Source organism: Canis lupus, chromosome 7 (genome assembly GCF_048164855.1).
Source record: "Canis lupus baileyi chromosome 7, mCanLup2.hap1, whole genome shotgun sequence".
Classification (NCBI taxonomy): domain Eukaryota; kingdom Metazoa; phylum Chordata; class Mammalia; order Carnivora; family Canidae; genus Canis; species Canis lupus.
In genome coordinates this window covers 13,841,160-13,862,965 of record NC_132844.1, presented here as the reverse complement: position 1 = coordinate 13,862,965, position 21,806 = coordinate 13,841,160, and the positions used below count along the sequence as shown (strand labels likewise).

Genomic DNA, 21,806 nt, shown 5'->3' with positions numbered 1-21,806 from the left:
CACAATTCCTTTAGAATAAAAGCCTATGAAGATCATTGTAAAGGCATTCAACAGGTTTATGCAAATCTTTTATTTGTTGTTCTTTTTAGGTTATTCAAAGCATGGTTTCTGAATAAGCAAGAACTTACTTTTTACCAAGTTTTTCCTCTATCCTTACTTTCCAGTCATCCATTCTTTCACGTACCAGGGCCTTTAAGGGTGCAATATATACTGCCTGAAAGGGAAGGGGAGGGTAAAAAGATCTCATGAACTCAGGGACATTGTTTTCAAATAAAGGTAAACTCCATCTATATATGATAGTGTAGTTTTAAAACGTTTCTTTTATTACTGAAAAGCTTAAAATTTTAAATTAATGAGAAAAGTCATTAACTTGTTCAAACTACCTTTATCCAAAGTAGGACAGAAATACAACATAAAAAAGCTGACATAGAAAATTTTAAATATTAAAAAAAAACTGAAGGTATTTTCTGTAGGTATTCATATTCTGATGAAAAGAAGTTTTCCCTGGTATTATGATCAAGAATTATCTGAATGAAAAAAGTTACTACTTTTGAAATTCTAAAGAGAGATAAATATGGTTGTTTAAATTTTAATGCAGATTTTATAAAAGATGACAGTCACACATTTTAGGTGTTCTACCCTTTTAATAACAACAACAGCAACTGGTCTTTAATACTGTAGATTGTTCAGTGAAAAAAAATTCCTTCTTATTAAAATGTTTCAAATTTAGAGTAGAGCTCTCCTGTTGTATGTCTTATAATATATTGATAACCACAAAATATACTCAGAATTAGGAAGACTTCACGTTAAGTAGGGAAGGAAATCACTAATAGAAAATCACTGAAAAAAGAAGTTAAAGCATTTCTAAAATAATACAAGATGAGGAAAATACCATGTAATTCCAATCACAATGTATGAATTAGCTCTCTTGAAAAATAGTCCTTCTAAACTGTATGTACTTCACATTTCAAGAAAGCATAAAATCAATACTTATCTGACTTATCACATTATTTTACATTAATAATTTGGCCATTTGCAGAAATGTGGAATAAAAACTGCCTCTGTATCTCATGTGTATAATCAAACTGTACTAGCATTTCTTTATAGCAAAAGGATTTGTTTAAAAGTCTTTATCTTATAAATATGGCTATGAATTAGGTATCTTACAATAAGGAAAGGACATGTGGAAACTAACATGTACATTATAAACCTAACTAGAGGACTCCAAAGATTAATATAATTTTTTTTTTTCTGGCCAGTTATTCTAATACCAATCTCGTCCCTCCAGAAAATTCACTGAGAGAGTGACAAATCTACTCACTGAGTCCTGCTGTGTGTTTAGAACTTGCTAGTTTACAGATTATGAACTGCGTTTCCTAATTTAATGTAAGCATGTGACTCCTTCAAACAGACCTTTGAAGTAGGGTACTTGTTGAAGACTCTGAAGATAGCTAATTCGGCAGCAACGGTTTTTCCTGATCCCGTGGGTGCTCCAAGTAGGACATTACAGTCCGTGTGATACAGTGTATGAAATATTTGTGTCTGCACAGGGTTAAAGTGGCTAAAGTTGTACAGTGCTTCATATGCTTCACATCCCAAAGCTGTGATTGGTAAAGGCTGAAGATCCAGTAATTCTGAAAAGATGAAACAGGTACTGCTATACAATAACTGGAAAAAATGCAAAATACTGAACACTCTCTCTCAGGAAAAATTATAACAATCCTTGATTCATTGGAGGGGAAAAAAGCTTAATATCAATTTTTATGTACTAGTTACAGGTCTTCCCTCCCCCCATTACCACATTTATAATATTGATATATTGGATGCTTTTCTGGGAGAGTTCCTCATATACCAACTATAATGCTACATATATCTCTCTTTTCTAATCAGAAAAGTAATCTGAATGACAGGTATATGAAAAGATGCCTGGTGTAGAAGAAAATTAAATCTACCCTAATCTGTAGAAAAAGGAAAACCACCTGCAAAATTGCAATACTAAAATGGTTACCAATAACAAATTTCCTTTGATCTGTTAGAAAACTAACCAAACCATAATCGTTGAGTGAGCTATTTATTTACCCAATGTAAACTAAAATAAACTTAAAATAATTATCGGAAGAAACTTAGGTGGAAATTTCAAATCAGAGAATGCCTGGGTAAAAAAAAGAACTGTGCTGAGAAAACACAGGAACAAACAAATTCAGTTGTATCTCATTCTATAAACTAGAGCTCTAGGAGATTAGATAGTTAAAATTATTTAGAGAAATAAAGCTATATGCTCTTGAACTTGACAGACATTGTATTTTCCCACAATCCAGAAAGGTATCAGTTAGAAACCTGGATGGCAGCTTTATTCTAGGATTATTTCATTAAAGAGGATTCTACCCATTTGAAGTCTGAATAAGGAGGAAAAAAAAATCTGGAAGGACATGGTGGTCTGTATCCTGAGTGAGATCTTTGTAGCACAGTTTCAAGAGAGAAAGTATAGAGAATTCTCTTCCCCAAAATTGTACTTAAAAATGTATTTTTAAAATATTATCTTAGTCCCACAGTTCTAATTTAATAGATATGTAATTGAGAGCTGACTGCCTAAATTCTCTATAGCATATCATAATCTCCTAAATTTTCTGTAGCACTGAAAACTCAAGAAGGGAGGAAGTTTTAACTTGCAATGCTAATCAAAGCATAGACATATTCTTAATAGGAGCTAAAAAATAAACATTTTGGTATATACTGACAATGCTAAATTATGATGATTCACTTCTGTGAAATGTGAAGAATTTTCTTGTTTGATTTAGCCTCAACAGGGTGGCCACACATACACTCAGCCAAAAAGAACTGGGAATCATTGAGGTTACATCATACATTTCTAATATCAACTGAGATGTCACGGTGGTGCATTTAACTGCTTTTTAAAGTGTAGTCAGAAGTCAACTAATTATATAAATAGGGTGATATGTGCTTGGCCACTCAACAGAGAAGTGATTAAATGAGCATTAAAATATAATGTTAACGCATGTTAAAATTAAGTACTGCAGTCAAAGAGATCTAGTAGTGATGATGTTAGCGTATATTTTAAAATTAAAGCACTGAACATTTCTACATATTTTGAGATTCTAGATATCATATTTGGCATATTTGATTGAAGAAAAGCAGAAAGGTCCAATTCAATGAGTATGTAAGTGTAAGTAGATATTGCAATCTCATTTCTCTATGTTGACAAACTTTTTAGTTCTGTCAAGATATCAATGTGGTTTTAAGCTGTAATCTAAAATATTTCTCTTCAAGATAAGCTAATAAACAAGGTATACATTTGACAAAAATGGCAAAGACATTAATGCTTGCTTCCATTTCCCAAAGTACTGTTAAAAAATGTATTCATTAAAAATAATAAGAAATAACATTTTTATTTTGGAAAAAGTTGGTCTTCAGAAGAATTATATGAAAAAATGACCATTTTTCTCTAAATTAAGGGCCTCTTGAAATCATTAATTATGAAGGCTCAATGAGAAGAAATACGTTTAATACACTAATAGCTCAATCTAAAGATTTTTTTTAAATAGAACATAGGGGGTTTAAAACTACCACTTTAAACATTTATTCATGAAATTCTGCTTCTTTAATAAGTCAAAATATAAAGACGCTTCCTCATGTTACAAAAATCTAAAATGGATTTTTGTAGTTATGACAATGAAAAACTGTTACATGATATTGCAGATTACCATATACCCTTTTATCATATGCGTGTGGGAGAAGAGAATATAAAAGGTACATGTTGTTTGGAGGATGAATGACTTGACATATAGTGAATCCATTCTGTACTGATATCATAACCTGACTTCTTAATATTAGCTTTCTTTTTTTTGGTGCAGGAGCATACTATATGAAGAAAAAAACCCTGCAATTTACTTTAATTAATTCATTTAACACACTAGAAATAAGTTTAAGTAACTAGTAAGAAGCGCAAAGAAAAAGGATACCTCAAAAGTTTCCCAGAGAGCAGATTAAATGGCAATACTTTAATGGAAAAGGAAGGAGATATGGAGACACTGTAGTGATTATGTATAAAAATACAGATAAAGGCATAATGATACTGAAGTAGTGCGTCTCCAGTTTTTTAGAACTATGATGATTGAACTAGGCTTAATGTTTTTGGAACTCAAAATTAAGGCCCACCATTAAGCTCTACCAAATGTATATATAGATTTGAATTTGAAAAGCTCTTCAAACTATATTGAGAAATAAATTGGATTCTAATTCAGATTTAGACAACTTTAAAGCATAGACACTTGCAACTTTAATTAAAACAACATTTTTTGCAAAATCAGTGATGATTCAAGTTACTATTCAATGTTACCTGTATGGGGAGGGTGTCTCTCTGGTAGAATCAGATGTTGAAAGTTGATAATACATACAGCTTCAGCTCCTAACCATCTATCAGACACTGCTCGGATGTAATATTGGGAAGGCAAAGGCTCAAAAATAGGGATTGTAAATACCAGAAGTTGAGCTTCTTTACTAATGACCTAATGTGAAATAAAGTCTCAAATGAATATGAATATTCTGATACCAAAAGCCTTAGTCTATTGTTAAGACAATGCTATCTACAGAAACAGGTACTAAACATAAGAAAATTATCTTGGGTTTCTAAATAGCTGAGACAGTCAGACACTTCAGAAATTTCTATGTGGTTCTCTGCTGAGGATACCTGATATTATAAAAGTAAAATTTATACTCAATTTATATTATTTATATATGTATATCATTATGTACTAACAGATTACCAGTTTGATTCACTATCAGAATTTCCCAAGCTTCCTTCATAAAATCATGATTTTTACCAAATTATTTACTTAATATTTTTCTTTGAATTCTACTACCACCTTAAATGGAATAACAGAATCTAGCATAAGTAGAAGGTAATCATGAAAACAAACACTGCTGTAAAATTCTATTGCTGTCCTCCCATGGTTCCCAGCCTAAAGCTTGCTTTCTCTATGATAAAAAGAGAAATCACAGATGAAGCATCACAGTTAAAGATATGCTAGCATCAAATTGAGTCTTTTGGGATTTATGGAAAATTTTAAAAATTGTCCTTTTCACAATGTGAGTGAATACTCTTTAGTATTTTATTTTTGTAATGTATAAAGTTGTTTTTATTTATTTAATTTTATCGATTACATTATTTATCCTATCCAGGTGACATATTCCTTTCCTCTGAAAGTCATGTCTTAAACCATGATAAAGATTACAATTCCATTTCTCAAACTAAGATCACATTGATTACACAAATACAATACAATTACATGAATACAAATCCAATTCCTGTTTTCTTTGAACCCAAACAGAAAATATATATATAAAAATAAAGCTTTAAAGGCACTATCAAATTACAGAGAAATGGTAAAAACAGAAATTATTTAGTTTATATTTTCTTCTTTCTATGATAGCAACATAATAAGAGTGACACACCCATGTTTACCTGCTTTTTTAGAACGAGAAAATACTCTGAATGATAAATATGATCATTTGTAGGGTCTTCTACCCAAATCCACCAAGGTTCTCCTACTGTCCCATGGACCTAGAAGAAAAAAAATATTCTAATACTAAGTATATTTTAACTCAAGTAAGGGATATTGTTGTTTGCAAATCCAGCACCTATTCTCTCTCTTTTTAACAGCTTTATTGATATATAATTTACTTAACAAAGTTTACTCAATTAAAGTATACAGTTCAGTGGTTTTAAGAGATTTATAAAGTTGTATAACCATCTCCATAATCTAATTTTAGAATTACCCCCCCAAAAAAACCTTGTACTCTTCTGCAGTCACTATTTATCTTTCCCTACTGTCCCAATCTCCAAGCTTGACAACCACAATCTACTTTCTTTTAAAAATTTGCCTATATATATTGGACATTTCATATAAATGTAATCATATAATATGTGGTCTTCTTTGACTGGCTTCTTTCATTTACCATGTTTTCAAGGTTAATTCATGTTGTATCATGCAATAGTACTTCATTCTTTTTCACTGACAAATAATATTCCATTGGATAGATAGATATGCTGTATTTTGTATACCCATTATTCTCCCTCTGTTTTTATTTTCCCTAACAAAGCCCAGTCATGTTCAGTGTCCCTATCTCTTTTATGTGACTCAGGAGTAGGTGACCTCATTACTCAGGATGATTTTGATTAGAACAAGCCAATCAGCTTACAGTATTCCACTTATAACAAACAGCTTGTGCCCAATACTGACCCAATTAGACTGAAGAAAAGGCCTTATGGTCCATGCTCAGGGTTGATGAAGTAGGGGTGAGTTCATCTTTCCCAGTTAAATGTGAACAAGTAAGCACAGAAAACATTTGGAAAGTGTCCAAGAGTATCAGGACAGCAAAAAGATGGGCCCTAAATGATAGTCATAAATAGACTCAATCATTTTTAAGGTCTATTCTACCCATGGACCTTTTATTGTGGAAGATAATATTTTTCTGCATAAGTCAGTTTAAGATAAGTCAGGTTTTCTATTCTTGTAGCCAAGAATAGAAACTGTTAACTATATAAACTATCAAATATTCTATCTAATGAATTAAACTGTAGAAGACTTTTTTATGGATACTGACAGAAGAAAGCAGTGTGAAAAAAGGAAATAAAACCTTTATGCATTTCAAAAACCCTATATTAAATATAAAATGAAATATGAGTATATGGCTAACTAATTTTATATTTTATGTAAAATTTTTGTTTATAGAAATATTAAATATAATTTTATATCATTTAGCTCTCACAGAAATTCTGTGAGAAAGAAAATTATTATTATTATCCATGTTTACAGATGAGAAAATTGAAGGAATTACTGGTTAGGACAGTTTAAGATCATTGGTAAATTTGGATTAGGACTATGGTTGGGTAATTTTTAAGCATGTTGTGAATATGTTGTGAATAAAATGAATTCACATTAAAGACATACTAAAAATCTCGGGTAACATAGAAGGTATTTACTTATACTTAATTAGAACCTTATGATAATCATGTAAAGTAGGCATTGCTACTACAATTACAGATTTACTTGGCTTCCTCACTGACTTCTTGAAAGGATTGAGACTTATTTGCTTTTGTATCTACAATCTCTACTGTAGTTTTTGTACAGTAACTGCTGCAAAAGATAGACCTTAAAAATGTTGACAGAATAAGAAGAGGACCCAGAGTACATCTTCATATATATATATTTGCATATATACATATTTGTATATACACACACACATATGATTTCATATGTTGATATATGAAAAAATAAAGCTAAAATATAAAATATGGTCAATGTACCACAAAATTATCTACTTGTACATATTTTATAAATGATTATATCTGAAATAGTTATGTATGGGAATACCAGGGTGGGGAGAGGTCACAAACAGATGTGACTAACTATAAACATAGTTACCATAAAGATTTAGAAAGAAGAATAAAAGCGGTAAAAACAGAATCCGGAATGTGTTGGGTGCCAAGGAAGGACATTTTCACGAAGGACAATGTATAATGCTGAATGTTCAGAGAAGTAAAGAAAATAACTGAGAAAAAAGTCATTTATTATGGCAACCAGTTAGGTTTTGGTGATCACTGAGAAAAGCAGACTCAGCAGGAGAGAAAATGGTGACCAGGAGAAAATAAAGAAGTCCCTTTCTATGTGTCTAATGGTAAAGAAAAGAGGAAATAGACAGTTTGAGAAATATTAGGATTTTAAAAGGGCTCTTTAAGCACAAAGAATGTTGACCCTTAGAGTGGGCTAAAATGACAGAGTAAGTGGAGTTGGCAAAAATGAAGATACCAGAGAGAAAATTGAAGAAGACAGAATTATGCAAAGACTTTATGTAAGTGAATCCACTAAACTACTGCTCAATGTTGAACTTTCAGGTACCTAAGATGTTCTGTAGAGGTCTCACTGCTTGACATATTAATATATTGTATCACGTTTTTAAAAGGATGATAACAAATACTACTACAATGTTTTAAATGAATCTTCAGTGCATATTCTTTTTAGAGTTTTCTCTATGCCTCAAGGACAGCTGTAAGGAGATATAGTTGAACCTGCAGCACAGATATTTCTGCTTTCATTGATATAGATATTTTCCACTTTTACCTGATCATTCCAAGTAAAATCAGGACAGATGCTCAGTGTCACTCGTAGGACAGTCCGTGTGATGGGCTGAATGGATGCTTCCATTGTAACAGAAGGAATCTGATGAACACATTGTTTGACCTTGAGTCCAATATTCACATGATGCAGCATGTGACCTGTAAGGAAAACATCACACAGAAGAAATGTTTTCAGACAGGAAAAAAAGCAATATAATCTGACTTGTAAATGGGATTTCAGAGAAGGTGGTTTTATTGCTTGTTTTATGATTTGCTATGTAGAATAGTTGACATTCTTGACCTGGCATGTTTGAATATTTTGTAATAGTTAACTTGAATTAGCAATTCATAGCTCTGAAAACCAGTATCAAGGTTTCTTCCGCTATTAATAGGGTTCTTAAAATTACTGAGACTTCACAGTGTTTAAACTACTATAAACAGCTCCACTTTTCTCCTAGTTAGCTCATGACATGTTAAAATATTTAGTATTTTGTATATAAAGCCATTAATTCACACAAAGTCTATTTCTCAACTCCATAACCACGATGGGAAATGCTTTAGCAATCAAACACAAATCACCCATCCAAACTCATTTCCAGAAAAAAAGTAAAGCTAAAATATAAAATATGGTCAACATAGCACAAAATTAACCTCTTATACCTATTTTCATAAATGATTAGATCCTGAAGTAGTTATGTATGGGAATGACAGGGTGGGGAGAGGGTCATAAACAGATGTGACCAACTATAAACATTTTCTACTTGAATTCAAACAATTAAGTGGAAATGGATAATATTTAATAGTATCAACATTTCTTATATTATCTTGTCTTCATAATATAATTTTTTAAAGTATGTTTACAAACAAATCAAAATGTTCTATGTTCACCAGAATTTGAAACTAAAGTGGTTTTCCTTATTTTGATAAAATGTTTACATATGTTACCCCAATGTAAGTACTCTTAACTTCTCTAGTTAATATCCTCAATTTCTATTTTCATTGATACCTTCTACCATTTTGTTTTAAGGTGTTCTTACTATAAGTCAAAGTAACTATTTCAGCCTCTCTTCTCATCATTGGACATTTTGCCAGCAGTAGTCTTCATTTCTCTTCAGCTGACTCCTTTCATGTGTAATGTCTTTTTTTTTTTTTTTATTTTAAAGATTTTATTTATTTATTCATGAGAGACACCGAGAGGCAGAGCCTGCTTTTCCCTCTGTCTACGTCTGGACTCAATCCCAGGACCCAGGGATCGTGACCTGAGCCAATGGCAGACACTACCACTGAGCCATCCAGGTGCCTCTTTAATGTCTATCCTATTCAGAATCTGAAACTTAACTAATCAATACATTATAAGTTTGTCCAATAAAATGTTAAGGTATGTGGAAATGTATCTAGGAATAATTTTTCAACACCATTGATAAAAGCAGAAGAACAAGTGCTATTTACATACCAATACCAACTGGATTTAAAACAGTAAAAAGCATTTCTTGAGTAATGTGAAAATGTACAATAGTTTTCTTTTATAGCTAATAAAATATTTGTACAGAACAATACATTAAAACATTTTTGCTTCCTTCTTACCTATTTCATCTTTCCTCATGTCTTTCAGCTTATCCACAGTAAGATTTTTTTCTTCTAATCTTGTTAGAATGTGTGGTGGTAGGACTGAAAACTGTCTTAAAGGGCTAGCCCAACCCCAAAGCCTCTTGTCAATGACTTTACTGAGATTCAGGAGCCTGTAGGTCATGGCAGGCCAACGTTTCCTCAGAGCAATTTCAAAAAGAGCACGGACAATTCTAGCTGCATTCTGAAAAATAAAAAGGGGTTTGTGGTTAGATACAGTGTACTTACAATTTGTCATTCACATTAATTTTTTTTCTTTTAAAGATTTTATCCATTTATTCATGAAAGACACAAAGAGAGAGGCAGAGACATGGGCAGAGGGAGAAGCAGACTCCCCCCCAAGGAGCCTAATGCAGGACTGGATCCCTGGACGTGTCCAGGATCACGACCTGAGCCAAAGGTGGATGCTATCTTGTCAAATCTCAGATGCTAGTCTCATATCCAAGTTCTCAGGAAGTTCCATCTTACACTCCATAACCAGAAATGAAGGAGGAAGAGATAAAAGGTATGCAAAAAATGGAGAAAGCTGTTGAAGCCATCTAGAATATAAGATACAGCCACGGATACTCTGGGGTACATAGTGTAATGATTAAAAGTCTACTTAGAGAAATAAGGAGGACTTTCGGACCCAATGAGACAGCAAAATTAGTGTGAGAAGGGTGATAAAAGGAAACACTGATGAGTTCAGCTGCCTGTATTAACGGTTCCCTATAAACCAAGCAACATTGTAATTGCTTTATGTATTTGATTTAATCTGTATATTATCTCATTTAATCTTTACAGCAACTGCATCCGATTGGTCTTGATATTATGATTTTATACAAGAAGATAACAGTTCGGTGAGGTTAATAATTTGACCTAGATCACACACAGCTGGAGTCAGAGTATCTATTCAAAGCCACGTCTAAATAACTCCAATTTGGGCAGCCCTGGTGGCTCAGTGGTTTAGCGCTGCTTTCAATCCAGGGCGTGATCCTGGAGACCCGGGATCGAGTCCCACTTCAGGCTCCCTGCATGGAGCCTGCTTCTCCCTCTGCCTGTGTCTCTGCCTCTCTCTCTCTCTCTCTCTCTCTCATAAATAAATAAAATATTAAAAAAATAACTCCAATTTAACTTCAAGATTCTAAATTCGGTGGTCAGAAAAACTTCATTAATAGACATGTAGAACTTACAAGAATTGAAACGCTTTTAACGTCTCTACATTTGGTTTCCATTTATTTTGCCTCCTTCCCTCTATTACTAACTTTGCAGACTATTTTTACTGAAGATTGTTTTTAAAGTCATGAATTTGGAGACACCTCACAATATCAAATGACATCTATGTTTGAAAATGAAGAATGCTAAAATCTAGTCAAAATCATAAAAAAGAGATGAAATAGAGTGACGATTTTAAATAGCAAATAGGTGATCTGGCTTGAAATTACAAGGTAAAAAACGACTATAAGAGTTAAGGGCTTTGGTTTTACATTTTATATAAAATACGTATTTTGCTCTTGGCAAATTTGACTACTTTTGTACAGTATTAGAAATTTAAGAATAAAAATGGTATTTAGAAAAATGAGGACAGTTCTGATACCTATTAAAATTTATAGGATGGCTCTTATTAGGTCCAGAGAATGATGAATAAAATGAACATTTTGATTACTGTATCTATCAAATAGGTCTTCTTCTAGCATAAGTCCCAGTTGCTCTTGTAAGAAGATGCCAGGCTAATTGTCCCAACTGTGTTTAAAAGTGTTATTTTTCTAGTAAGAACCTATAGTTGTTCCCTAAAAGCTAAAAGAAATGGAAGGAAAAATCCCATGTGAGATACAGGCAGGCATCTTAATCTGGAATGATATAAATTGAGTGGGAATAATGATCAGTCTCTAAAATACGCAGTTTAGAAAAGCTAAATATAGGCTTCTTTATAAAATCATAGAATACTTGAGCTAAGAATTTATTTCAGGGGCTAAGAATCAAATTTTAGAAATATAGAAGGAATTATTATTTTACAAAGCAGAGAGGGTGATTGTGGAACTGTTGGTGGCTTACATTTAAAATATAAATTCAACAATAATTTATCTAATGCATTTGAGGATGATAAACCCACAATAGCTATCTAAGAAAAACCAGGATGCTTTGAGATATAACCTTAATTTTCTGAGACTGACTTTCTCCAATCTTGAAGAAACCCTAAGTGTTTTTTTTTTTAAAGATTTTTTATTTATTTATTCATAGAGACACAGCTAGAGAGAGAGGCAGAGACACAGGCAGAGGGAGCAGCAGGCACCATGCAGGGAGCCCAATGTGGGACTCGATCCCGGGTCTCCAGGATCACGCCCTGGGTTGCAGGCGGTGCTAAACCGCTGCGCCACGGGGGCTGCCCCTAAGTGTTATATTGTAAAGCAATTTGTGTGTCGGTCTTTGATAATACCTTCATAATCTTGAATCAAACAGAAATGTGGCCAGATTATTCACCCAAAACTCAGAAAAGCTTTAACTTTTAGTTAAGTCATTAATTATTTCAATATAAAATAATTAGAAAATGTAAAATGACAATATTATATTATTTTTCAGAAAAACAGATAAAAGAAGTTAGAAACAATGGTTCCTATAGAAGTCACAGGGTTTAGAGATTTTAAATAATATAATTTAGAGATTACAAATTATATATAAATTTGCTATGGCAGGAAACACATGTGTTCCAAGATGCACACACACACACACACACACACACAAAGGTTTTACCACATCCACATTTTTTTTTTATTAAGATTTTATTTATTTATTTGAGATAGAGTAAGCATGAGCTGGGGGGAGGATCAAAGGGAAAGAGAAGCTGATTCCCCACTAGGCAGACAGCCCAATGCGGGGTTCCATCCTAGGACCCTGGGATCATGACCTGAGCCGAAGGCACATGCTTAATTGACTGAGCCACTCAGGTGCCCCTACATTAGCTTTATATAGTATATGAAATCATTACCTGGTTCCTGGTTACTTTGATTAAATTACTGAATTCATTCAAATTGTTTACCAATATATCTTTGGTTCATGTTTGCAAATATTTCACGTTTACAGTTATTTCAAAGCATTCCTGAGTATTTATGGCTGTTAATAATAATTTATTTAACACAAAACATACTTTTTCTATATAAGGTCTTTGAACAAAATTACCAACATAAGATACACAGCAGAATAGTTTCTATATTTGAAATAAGTTTAAGCTTTATTTCTCCTTAACTTAGAGCAGGCATTACTCAAAAACTGATGAAAAAGGGATTCTTTTTAAATTTTATTTTAATTACAGTATAGTTAACATACAGTATAATATTAGTTTCAGGTGTACAATATTTGCAAAACAGTATTTAAAAAACTTACATATTTAGTGTGCTGTAATTTAGGGACTAATTTTCTTTCAGTTCTTAATTTTTAAGTATCATAGGGAAGAAAGATTACTTTTTTTATCAGAGACTTATACTGAAAATATGGTATGATGTATTGTTATTAAGCCTCATTTAATGTTAAAAAAAGTTTGTTTATATTTCTAACATTTGGGGTAAGTTATAAAGTTTCCACAATCTTTTACTGCACTTGAAATATTCTTGTATTTTTGCCCTTTGTAAGTATAAGAAATGAATTTTATCATTAAAGCAGAAAAAAACAAATGTTGATATTTTTAAACTCTAAAATGAAAACAAAAGCAACATCAAAAAGAGCCAAACCAACCACCAAATCCCATCTCCATTTCTGATCTATTACACAGAGGACAAAAATGGGCAAATTAAACAGAACAAGTTCTCCAATAAAATGGTAATTGGTAGCATGCCACCATGCAATACATTCACAGTATAGCATGAATTAATTTCTTCAGTCTCTAAAATTAAGTAAGGAAGAGAAACAGGAAGAGAGTAACATTCTTACCTGTGCAACATATGCAGAATCTGATATAAGGGAGAAACTGTCCATCTCTCCTCGGCTGATATAAGTTTGAAGTAGGATGTTTATTTTCCCATAACTGTTCTCTACACCTCCAGGAGCTGCGAGTTCACAGAAATTGTTTAATAAGGCATCGAGCTCCTCTATTTCCTCTTCTCTGACCTGGAAGAATCAATGTTTTTATAAGATTATTTGGGCCGATTTATTGAAATTTTTCATACTGAAACTAAGCCACATTGCATGTTTTTTTTTAAAGCTTCCATTTTTCAACATTTTTCTTTTATACACTGATAAAATAGTAATTTTTCACAGGTAGCTAATAAAATACAATAAGAAACTATCTTGAGGCTGATACAATTACATTTTATTATTCATCACCAATATTAAAGTTGCCATTGACATATAAAAATTTGATATGCCACAAAAATTAAATCTTCTGACCTCACCATCCTTCAGTTGATGAGATTTCATATTTTATTTGACCAGAGTAAAACCTCTGCCCAAATGGATTAGGGCAAAGTTGAATTATCTTCAAATGCATTCATTACAGTCATATATTTTTATATGGTATAACACATTCATAGCTTAAAGCTATGAAGTACTATGATTCACAGTATTAAAGTTTTCACTGTTAATAAGATTAAATTATAATACAGGTACAGAAATACTCATATCTAAGTTTGAATCATGCATGTCCTTTATATTTTCTTCAGTGAAACTTATATTGCAAATAAACCAAAATCTACATACTATATTCTCTGCTAGTTTCATTATTGCAAAACCTACTTAAATTATATTTGATTTGCAGTAGAGAGCAAAGAATAATGTCAGGAATAACATAATATCATAATCTAGGACAGTGGACACTGTTATAAACTGGTACTCTAAATGGGAAGTGCCATACAGCTTATACTGTAACAGGAATAACAATTAATTGTAAGTTTTTATAAAGGAATGAATGTATATATGCCAAATTCATCTGATTCAAGCTTCAAATAATCTTACCTTGATTTGATCAAATTCTTCAGCTTTGGAGACTATGGCAAAAATATCACTTTCTGTTTTGTGAGCATCAAAGAATTCATTGAAGGTCTACCAAAGTAAGTGTTATATTAGATTAAAATAGAAGATCCAGTAAAATATTTTCAATTAAAAAGTGACTATAAAATCACATACTCGTAAAGAATATTTGAGCTGTAGACAATGCAGAGTTACTATGTTTGTGGCATAGTATTCTTGATCATTGCCTTAAACATCATCAAATTTATCAAAGACTAAAAAGTTTCCTAAAACATAATTAGCTGGAGAAGACCTTTAGAAGCAAAGAGATCAATAAGATCAGTTATTTTTTTTTTTTTTTTTAAATATTTTTTTTTTAATTTTTTTTTTTAATTTTATTTATTTATGATAGTCACATAGAGAGAGAGAGAGATTAAAACCTACATTAGATATCTAAAAAAATGTTCAGCATAACAGTCCAGTCTTGGCTTACTTTCAGCTGGGCATATGGAAATTGCACTATTCGCCAACTTTAAGCTGATGATGTATCATATAAAATTCGAGAGGAACAGCTAAAATTATGCAACCTGAAAATTTTGGTGAAGGCATCATAATATTACTAGTGAGGGCATACAGAAATTCAGGAAATTGGAAGGAGAAAAATCAGTGAAAGTCTATACAGAATAAAGGTAAAGCTGTAGAAAGGCTAGTTCTTGAAAGAGCTGCAAACAGGCACAAGATATAGTTTGGCAGCAACATACTACCAAGTGGGAAAATGAGAAAGGTTACTTAGTGGACAAAAGGAGCACACATGAACAGGTGACAGAAGCAGTAGAGAGCTAGGGGCAATGTTTTGGTTTGAGGAAGACCAGATCACATCATGAGATGATGCATGTTAAAAGAAGAAACCTAAAGCGCTATACAAATACAATAGTTATTTGGGGAATGATGAAGAAAAGCTAGTATGTGCACAAAGGTGTTTCCTGAAACCTGTTAAATGCATAAGCATGTGTTAAGTAACTAGAAAACTTAGATTTCATATTGGCCTAGGTTTTCAAATTTCAGAAGAAATTTCACTTTAATGATTTTTTAAAAACAGATTTTATTTGAGAGAGTGAGCAAGAGAGAGAAAGAGAGAGAGAGAACACATGAGTAGGGGGGAGGGGCCAAGAGAGGGAGAAGCAGGTTCTCCATGCAGGGAGCCCAACACAGGGCTCAATCTCAGGACTCTGTAGTCATGAACTGAGGCGAAGGCAGAGGCTTAACCAACTGAGCCACCCAAGCACCCTTTACTTTAGTGATTTCTGTTACTCTTCATTTTAAAAACAAATTTAGATATTCCAAAAAATTAATATAAGAAAAAACTCCAACTCTTTATAAAGAGGAGAATAAAAATGTGGTTTAACTCACCTTTGTCTTTGAAATTAAGACTCTCTTCACAGGCAATCACTATTAGGTTTCCCATATATTAACTTATGTAGGTACATACACATGCATATATTCCTTAAGATGTAATATTACAGTGGCATGCTATCTTACACAAGATTACATTAAAAGGCAACAAGCAAGGCTACACTGTACAGTCTCAATTATCCCTGAAACCTCTTAAATTGCCCAAATAGTATAATTTGGTTGACCTGATAATTGCAGTAGTTTTTCTAACTCTTCTTTAGCCAGTGTTTCTCAATAATCTGCAATTAATTTTTCAACTTTGATTCACAGGTATCATTAGGCCATCACCTCCTGCTTACACTCATTCCAGCATTCATTCCATAGGCCTTACCCACATGCTCAATGTTTTAGGCTTGGGTGTGTCTACTGACCAGGATATACTCATTGAACAGCAAAAAGGTCCTTATTATTTAAAGTCTTATTTTTCTTTTGTGTTTATTCAGCATGTTATTTAATTCATATAAGTTAAATGCACTTTGTTCTATTAGTTGCTTCTATTATTTTGCATTAATACAATATTTTGAAGTCTAGAAAGTATTTACATCTAAGAACAAATATATTGTATTTATTCCACTTGGTATAATACCTCAATGGTGTTGTATTTAATATAGTAATGGCTGGCGGTTCTACCCAAGTCAGTTGAGGAAAAATATCCAGTTCGCTCTTCAAAACGAATCATCCGAGCTTTGTCTAGTTTTCGACCAACTTCAATGACCAACTGCTCTCGATGCTTTGCTAATGTTGGGTCAACCTGTAGGGAAAAAAATATATGTAAATGCTTGACTATTTCTTTAGAGAGTCATCATTTACAAATATATTTGTATATATGAAAATTAGAATTTTCTGTTGATGCTTTAGTTAGAATAAAATTATAATTTTTAAAGTAGTACATTTTTATAAATTTAGAACATAATTAGAAAATATTTTAATCTGTTAAATAAAGTAAGCCTTAAAAATTCATGAAGATTATTAATTTTATGTTATCTTTAGGTAATATTTTAGAATCTGAAATTCTTAAACGGTCTTATAATCTTTAAGAATATAAAGATCAGAAATCAGATATTAGTAAAACAATCTGTCTTCTCCGTCCAAAACTAAAATAGGGATTTTAAAATATCAAGCCATATTTCTACTTCATCAATTATTTACAGAACTTACAGTGAGGATGATTTCCTCTGTTAAAGTAAAGATATAAACAAATAAATGCATAATTATCCTTTCAAGAGTAAGACTTTAGTGTTCTAGCAGTTTTCATAACTGCTGATAGAAAGAACCACTTTGTCCATAATAATAATAGAAGCAAAGAGTAAGGTGAAGTTGATAAGAAATATTTGAATAGTTTGGAAATTATTATTTAATAGCCTCATTCTATATAGAAAGGACATTTAACACAAGATATTAGCAAAAATTCTTAAATATTGTGATGTGTGAACACATGTGTGCACGTATACATGTATACAGGCATATACACCAAGTCCTAAAGGTCTTTATTAAAGAATAAAAATTCTTTACAAATCAATTAATGAATTAATACTCCTACAATTCATTCTCACTTAGACTTTGATGGTAGCTTATTCATACACCAAATATAGCTAAAATAAATGTAAAAACCAGAAAATGAAGAATGAAATGAAATGAATGAAATGAATGAAATGAAATGAATGAAAAACCAGAAAAATGAGGCAAAGGAAAGTCAAATGTAGGGATGATGGAATAAAAAACCATTAGCAAATACAAAAGTCTTAAATATTTGCTGTAAACGATGTACTGTATGTATCAAGTTTATTGTATAAAACCATTTTATTCATTACATGTTCTAAACCATTAATATGATGGATAACATAATTTGTATTAGTTCACATGAGTTTTATGGCTATAAATTCCTACTAATAAAATATAAATATGTAAGTAAAAAATAAAATTAAAAAAATAATAGTCTCTGAATTCTAAAGAGAATAAAACCAAAACCTTTTCCTCAAAAGGAAAAAAAAGGGCAGCCCAGGTGGCTCAGCGGTTTAGCAGTGGAAACCCGGGATCGAATCCCACGTTGGGCTCCCTGAATGGAGCCTGCTTCTCCCTCTTTCTGTGTCTCTGCCTCTCTCTCTGTGTCTGTCATGAATAAATAAAATCTTAAAAAAAAAAAAAAGAAAAAAAAGACCTCTTTATACTACAAAATCATACAAAAATGACTTCTGATACTAATCTAGTACTTAAAAAATCAATTGATGTGTTCATTTTGACCCAAGTTTTGCAATGGCTTAGCCCATAAACATATATGTTGTTCTCTGCCTTCTTCTACCCCATCAGAATACTTTCACAATGTCACTATTTTCATGATCCCATATTTGTAACAAGAGGACTTTTTTTCCTCCTGAGCCTTCAAGTTTCCATTTTTCCATGGCCAAATCTATAGCACAGGAAAAAGAAAAATGACAAAAAAGATTGTCGAGTCCTTTGATGATACAATGGAATATATACAGAAGCTAGGTGGATAGTAAATGGAGGAAAACTAATTCTGAGTTCAATTCAACTTTGCTATTTTGACTTAACAGTAGTGAATATCTATATGACAATGGTGAAATAATGTTTTCATTAGACAACTGATTTTATCTGTAATTAGGAAGCATTTACATTGTATAAAGCAGAGTTCTAAAGAAAAGACAAGATCTCACAGTGTCTGTAAGCCACGTGGACCACACAACTTGAACGTGCAGAGGAAGAGGTGGGACAACACACATCCGATTTTGTTACCATGCTCAGCGGAATTAATCCACACCTCCCAACTTTTTTTTTGCTGCAAAAAGCTTTTTGTCTCCATCTGGTCCAGGATGGTTAAAAGTCTGCCTAGCGGCTACAGGGGAAAAGGTTCAGGCACAAGCCCAGGCACTGGGGGGGTGGGCGTGGGGGTGCCAGAGGAGCCCCTCAAAAGTGCTGGTCTCCAGAGGCTCCTAGTCATGCTTGAGAGTGAGCCTCTCGAAAAGATACTCAACCAGCCCAACCTGGGGGGTGGCCAGCCTGCGGATACTGCTAATACTCATTAACACCATCTTTTAATTTAGGAATAAGTGCTTATAAGGGACATGATAAGAGGAACATACTTCCTAAGACATAAGTTATTATTAAAAGGGATCTATAATTTTCCTCACGTTTGGTTTACTTTATTTTTTTTTTTAATTTTTATTTTTTATTTATGATAGTCACAGAGAGAGAGAGAGAGAGAGAGAGAGGCAGAGACAGAGAGAGAGAGAGAGAGAGAGAGAGGCAGAGGGAGAAGCAGGCTCCATGCACCGGCAGCCCGACGTGGGATTCGATCCCGGGTCTCCAGGATCGCGCCCTGGGCCAAAGGCAGGCGCCAAACCGCTGCGCCACCCAGGGATCCCTGGTTTACTTTAAAACCTAATTCATTACAGTTTTTAAAAACTTAGTTTTTAAAAAATATTAATATCAAATGGAAATGTACCTGAATAATATATTCATAATAAAATAAAGAGTAACTTTTTAGTATCAGTGGTAAAAGAGACATAAATAAAGTGAAATAATTACAGGCAGCAAATTTAATTTTCCTTTGTGTTTCCTAAAAAAGACTAAAGCTTTCTGTTTTTCTTCCAGGTGCCTAATTCTATTCAGATGATGCAGAAGTAGCAAATATTTATCCTCATATCATAAAAATATTACAGAACCAAAAAAGAAGGTTTGATTTTCTTTTTAATAGATGAGTTTTCTACCTGATAAGCCTTGTGACTGATCCCATAAACTAATGGATTTGCTCTCATCCGTACATAAAGGTAAGTGTAACTTATCCACTTCACTGCTTCCTCCACATTAGTCACTGTTCCCAGAGCAATCTGCAAAGCAAAAATATAACAAAAATTAAACTAATGCGTTAAAGTTGGATACAAACATTACATCAAAGGCCATTTTGTCAAAAGTTAAGTTAAAATACATCATTATACTGTATTTAAAAGAAAGTTAAGTACAATTACTGCACATGACACTTCTCCAATTAGTTAAACATCAGTCCTGCCTCATTTAATTGAGAACAGTACATTGGAGAGGCTATGTTCCAAAACTGAATCTACTCCATATTATGCCATTTGACTATTTTTCTCTATAAACAGAGTTTCACTCCACATAGCATTGAAAGATTTAGTTTAAAAACACAATAATGACACAGAAAAGCTGTGTAATAAAGAGAAAGGAATTCTTAGAAAGTGGTATTAAAACTAAAATGCAATGAAAAGCTTTCTTAAAAATATATTTCCTTAGCCACTACATCTATAGGTGATCATTTACTTAATGTTCCTTAATTTAAAAATTCATGCAAGTTGTGAGACTTCATAGTTGTATAATTTTTCCCAGTACATCTGGCTGAAAAAAAATCGAATTTCTTAATATTTAATCAAAGGAGAGATGCATTCTACCTAAACTATTACATATTAGGAGAAAAAATGAAAACTAACTCATTTTAGCAATGAATATTAAAGAAAATAAAACTTTTATGTTTGATTTATTCCTATAATTTTTAATTCTGTATAAGTAATTTTTGTGAAATAAATGTGGATGCTCACGAAGATGAGCTTTAGCAGTACAGAAATATCATTCTACTATTATATCATACTATTAGTTATTACAAAAGAGAAATGACTGCAGTAAAAAATGATAAGGCAGGTTCTGCTTAATTCACTTTAAATTTACACTAAATAAAATAAGTCAGAGAGGGCAGCCTGGGTGGCTCAGCAGTTTAGCGCCTCCTTTGGCTCAGGACATGATCCTGGAGTCCCCTGATGTCAGGCTCCCTGCAGGGAGCCTACTTCTCCCTCTGCCTGTGTCTTTGCCTCTTTCTCTGTGTCTTGCATGAATAAATAAATAAAATCTTAAAAAAAAATAAGTCAGAGAAAGACAAACACTTTAGGGTTTCACTTATACATGGATTCTAAAAACATTGAAGTCATAGAAACAAGAGTAGAATGGTGGTTGCCAGGAGTTGAGGGGTGGAGGAAATGGAGAGATGTTGGTCAAAGGTATAAACTTTCAGTTCTAAAATGAATAAGTTGGGGTATGTAATGCACATCATGGTAACTACAGTTAATAATACTGTATTGTATACTTGAAATTTGCTATGAGAGCAGAGTTACAATGTTCTCATGAAAACAATAACAGCAAAATGGTTATTATGTGAAGTGAATATGTTTATTAACTTCATTGTGGTAAATATTAGACAATATGTACATATATCAAACCATTTCATTGTAAGCTTTAAACTTACACAAGGTCCTATGTCAATTAGATCTTCATAATCTTCTTACATATGACTAAGTCATCCATAATATAGGTAAATATATACATTTCCTAAAATATGAACTGTGAAATTTTCTACAAAATGATATTCTTCATATTAAGACTAAAATATAACTAATAAGGGAGTTGTGCCACACTCCCCAAATATTTAACAATGAGACAGGTAAAACATTTTCCAGCTTGTTGAAGTAAAGGAAACTAGTTCAATGATATAGCTAAAAATCTGAGATTACCTCCCATTTGTGATTCTATTATTTGACAGCAAAAGCTGTGTGGATTCCTTTATGCTATAGATATTTTAAAATAGTATCACATGACTGCTAAGAGTAGAAAATTCTATAAAGGATGAAATAGCTTGCTATTATTTTCAAAATCA

At 32.5% G+C, this 21,806-nt stretch overlaps 1 protein-coding gene across 7 annotated transcripts in view; it reads right to left on the bottom strand.

Moving 5' to 3' along the window:
• Positions 1-21,806, bottom strand: part of ASCC3 (activating signal cointegrator 1 complex subunit 3) — a 335,529-nt gene that overhangs the window by 107,088 nt on the left and 206,635 nt on the right. For all 7 annotated transcript variants that reach the window (XM_072831965.1, XM_072831969.1, XM_072831971.1 and 4 more), the window contains 10 exons: positions 19,858-19,977; positions 16,719-16,883; positions 14,687-14,773; positions 13,667-13,843; positions 9,722-9,947; positions 8,142-8,296; positions 5,483-5,581; positions 4,358-4,526; positions 1,414-1,634; positions 129-214 (listed from right to left, as the gene is read on the bottom strand). In XM_072831965.1, coding sequence (XP_072688066.1) covers positions 129-214; positions 1,414-1,634; positions 4,358-4,526; positions 5,483-5,581; positions 8,142-8,296; positions 9,722-9,947; positions 13,667-13,843; positions 14,687-14,773; positions 16,719-16,883; positions 19,858-19,977 — 1,505 coding nt within the window. The remainder of the gene's footprint in view (positions 1-128; positions 215-1,413; positions 1,635-4,357; positions 4,527-5,482; positions 5,582-8,141; positions 8,297-9,721; positions 9,948-13,666; positions 13,844-14,686; positions 14,774-16,718; positions 16,884-19,857; positions 19,978-21,806) is intronic.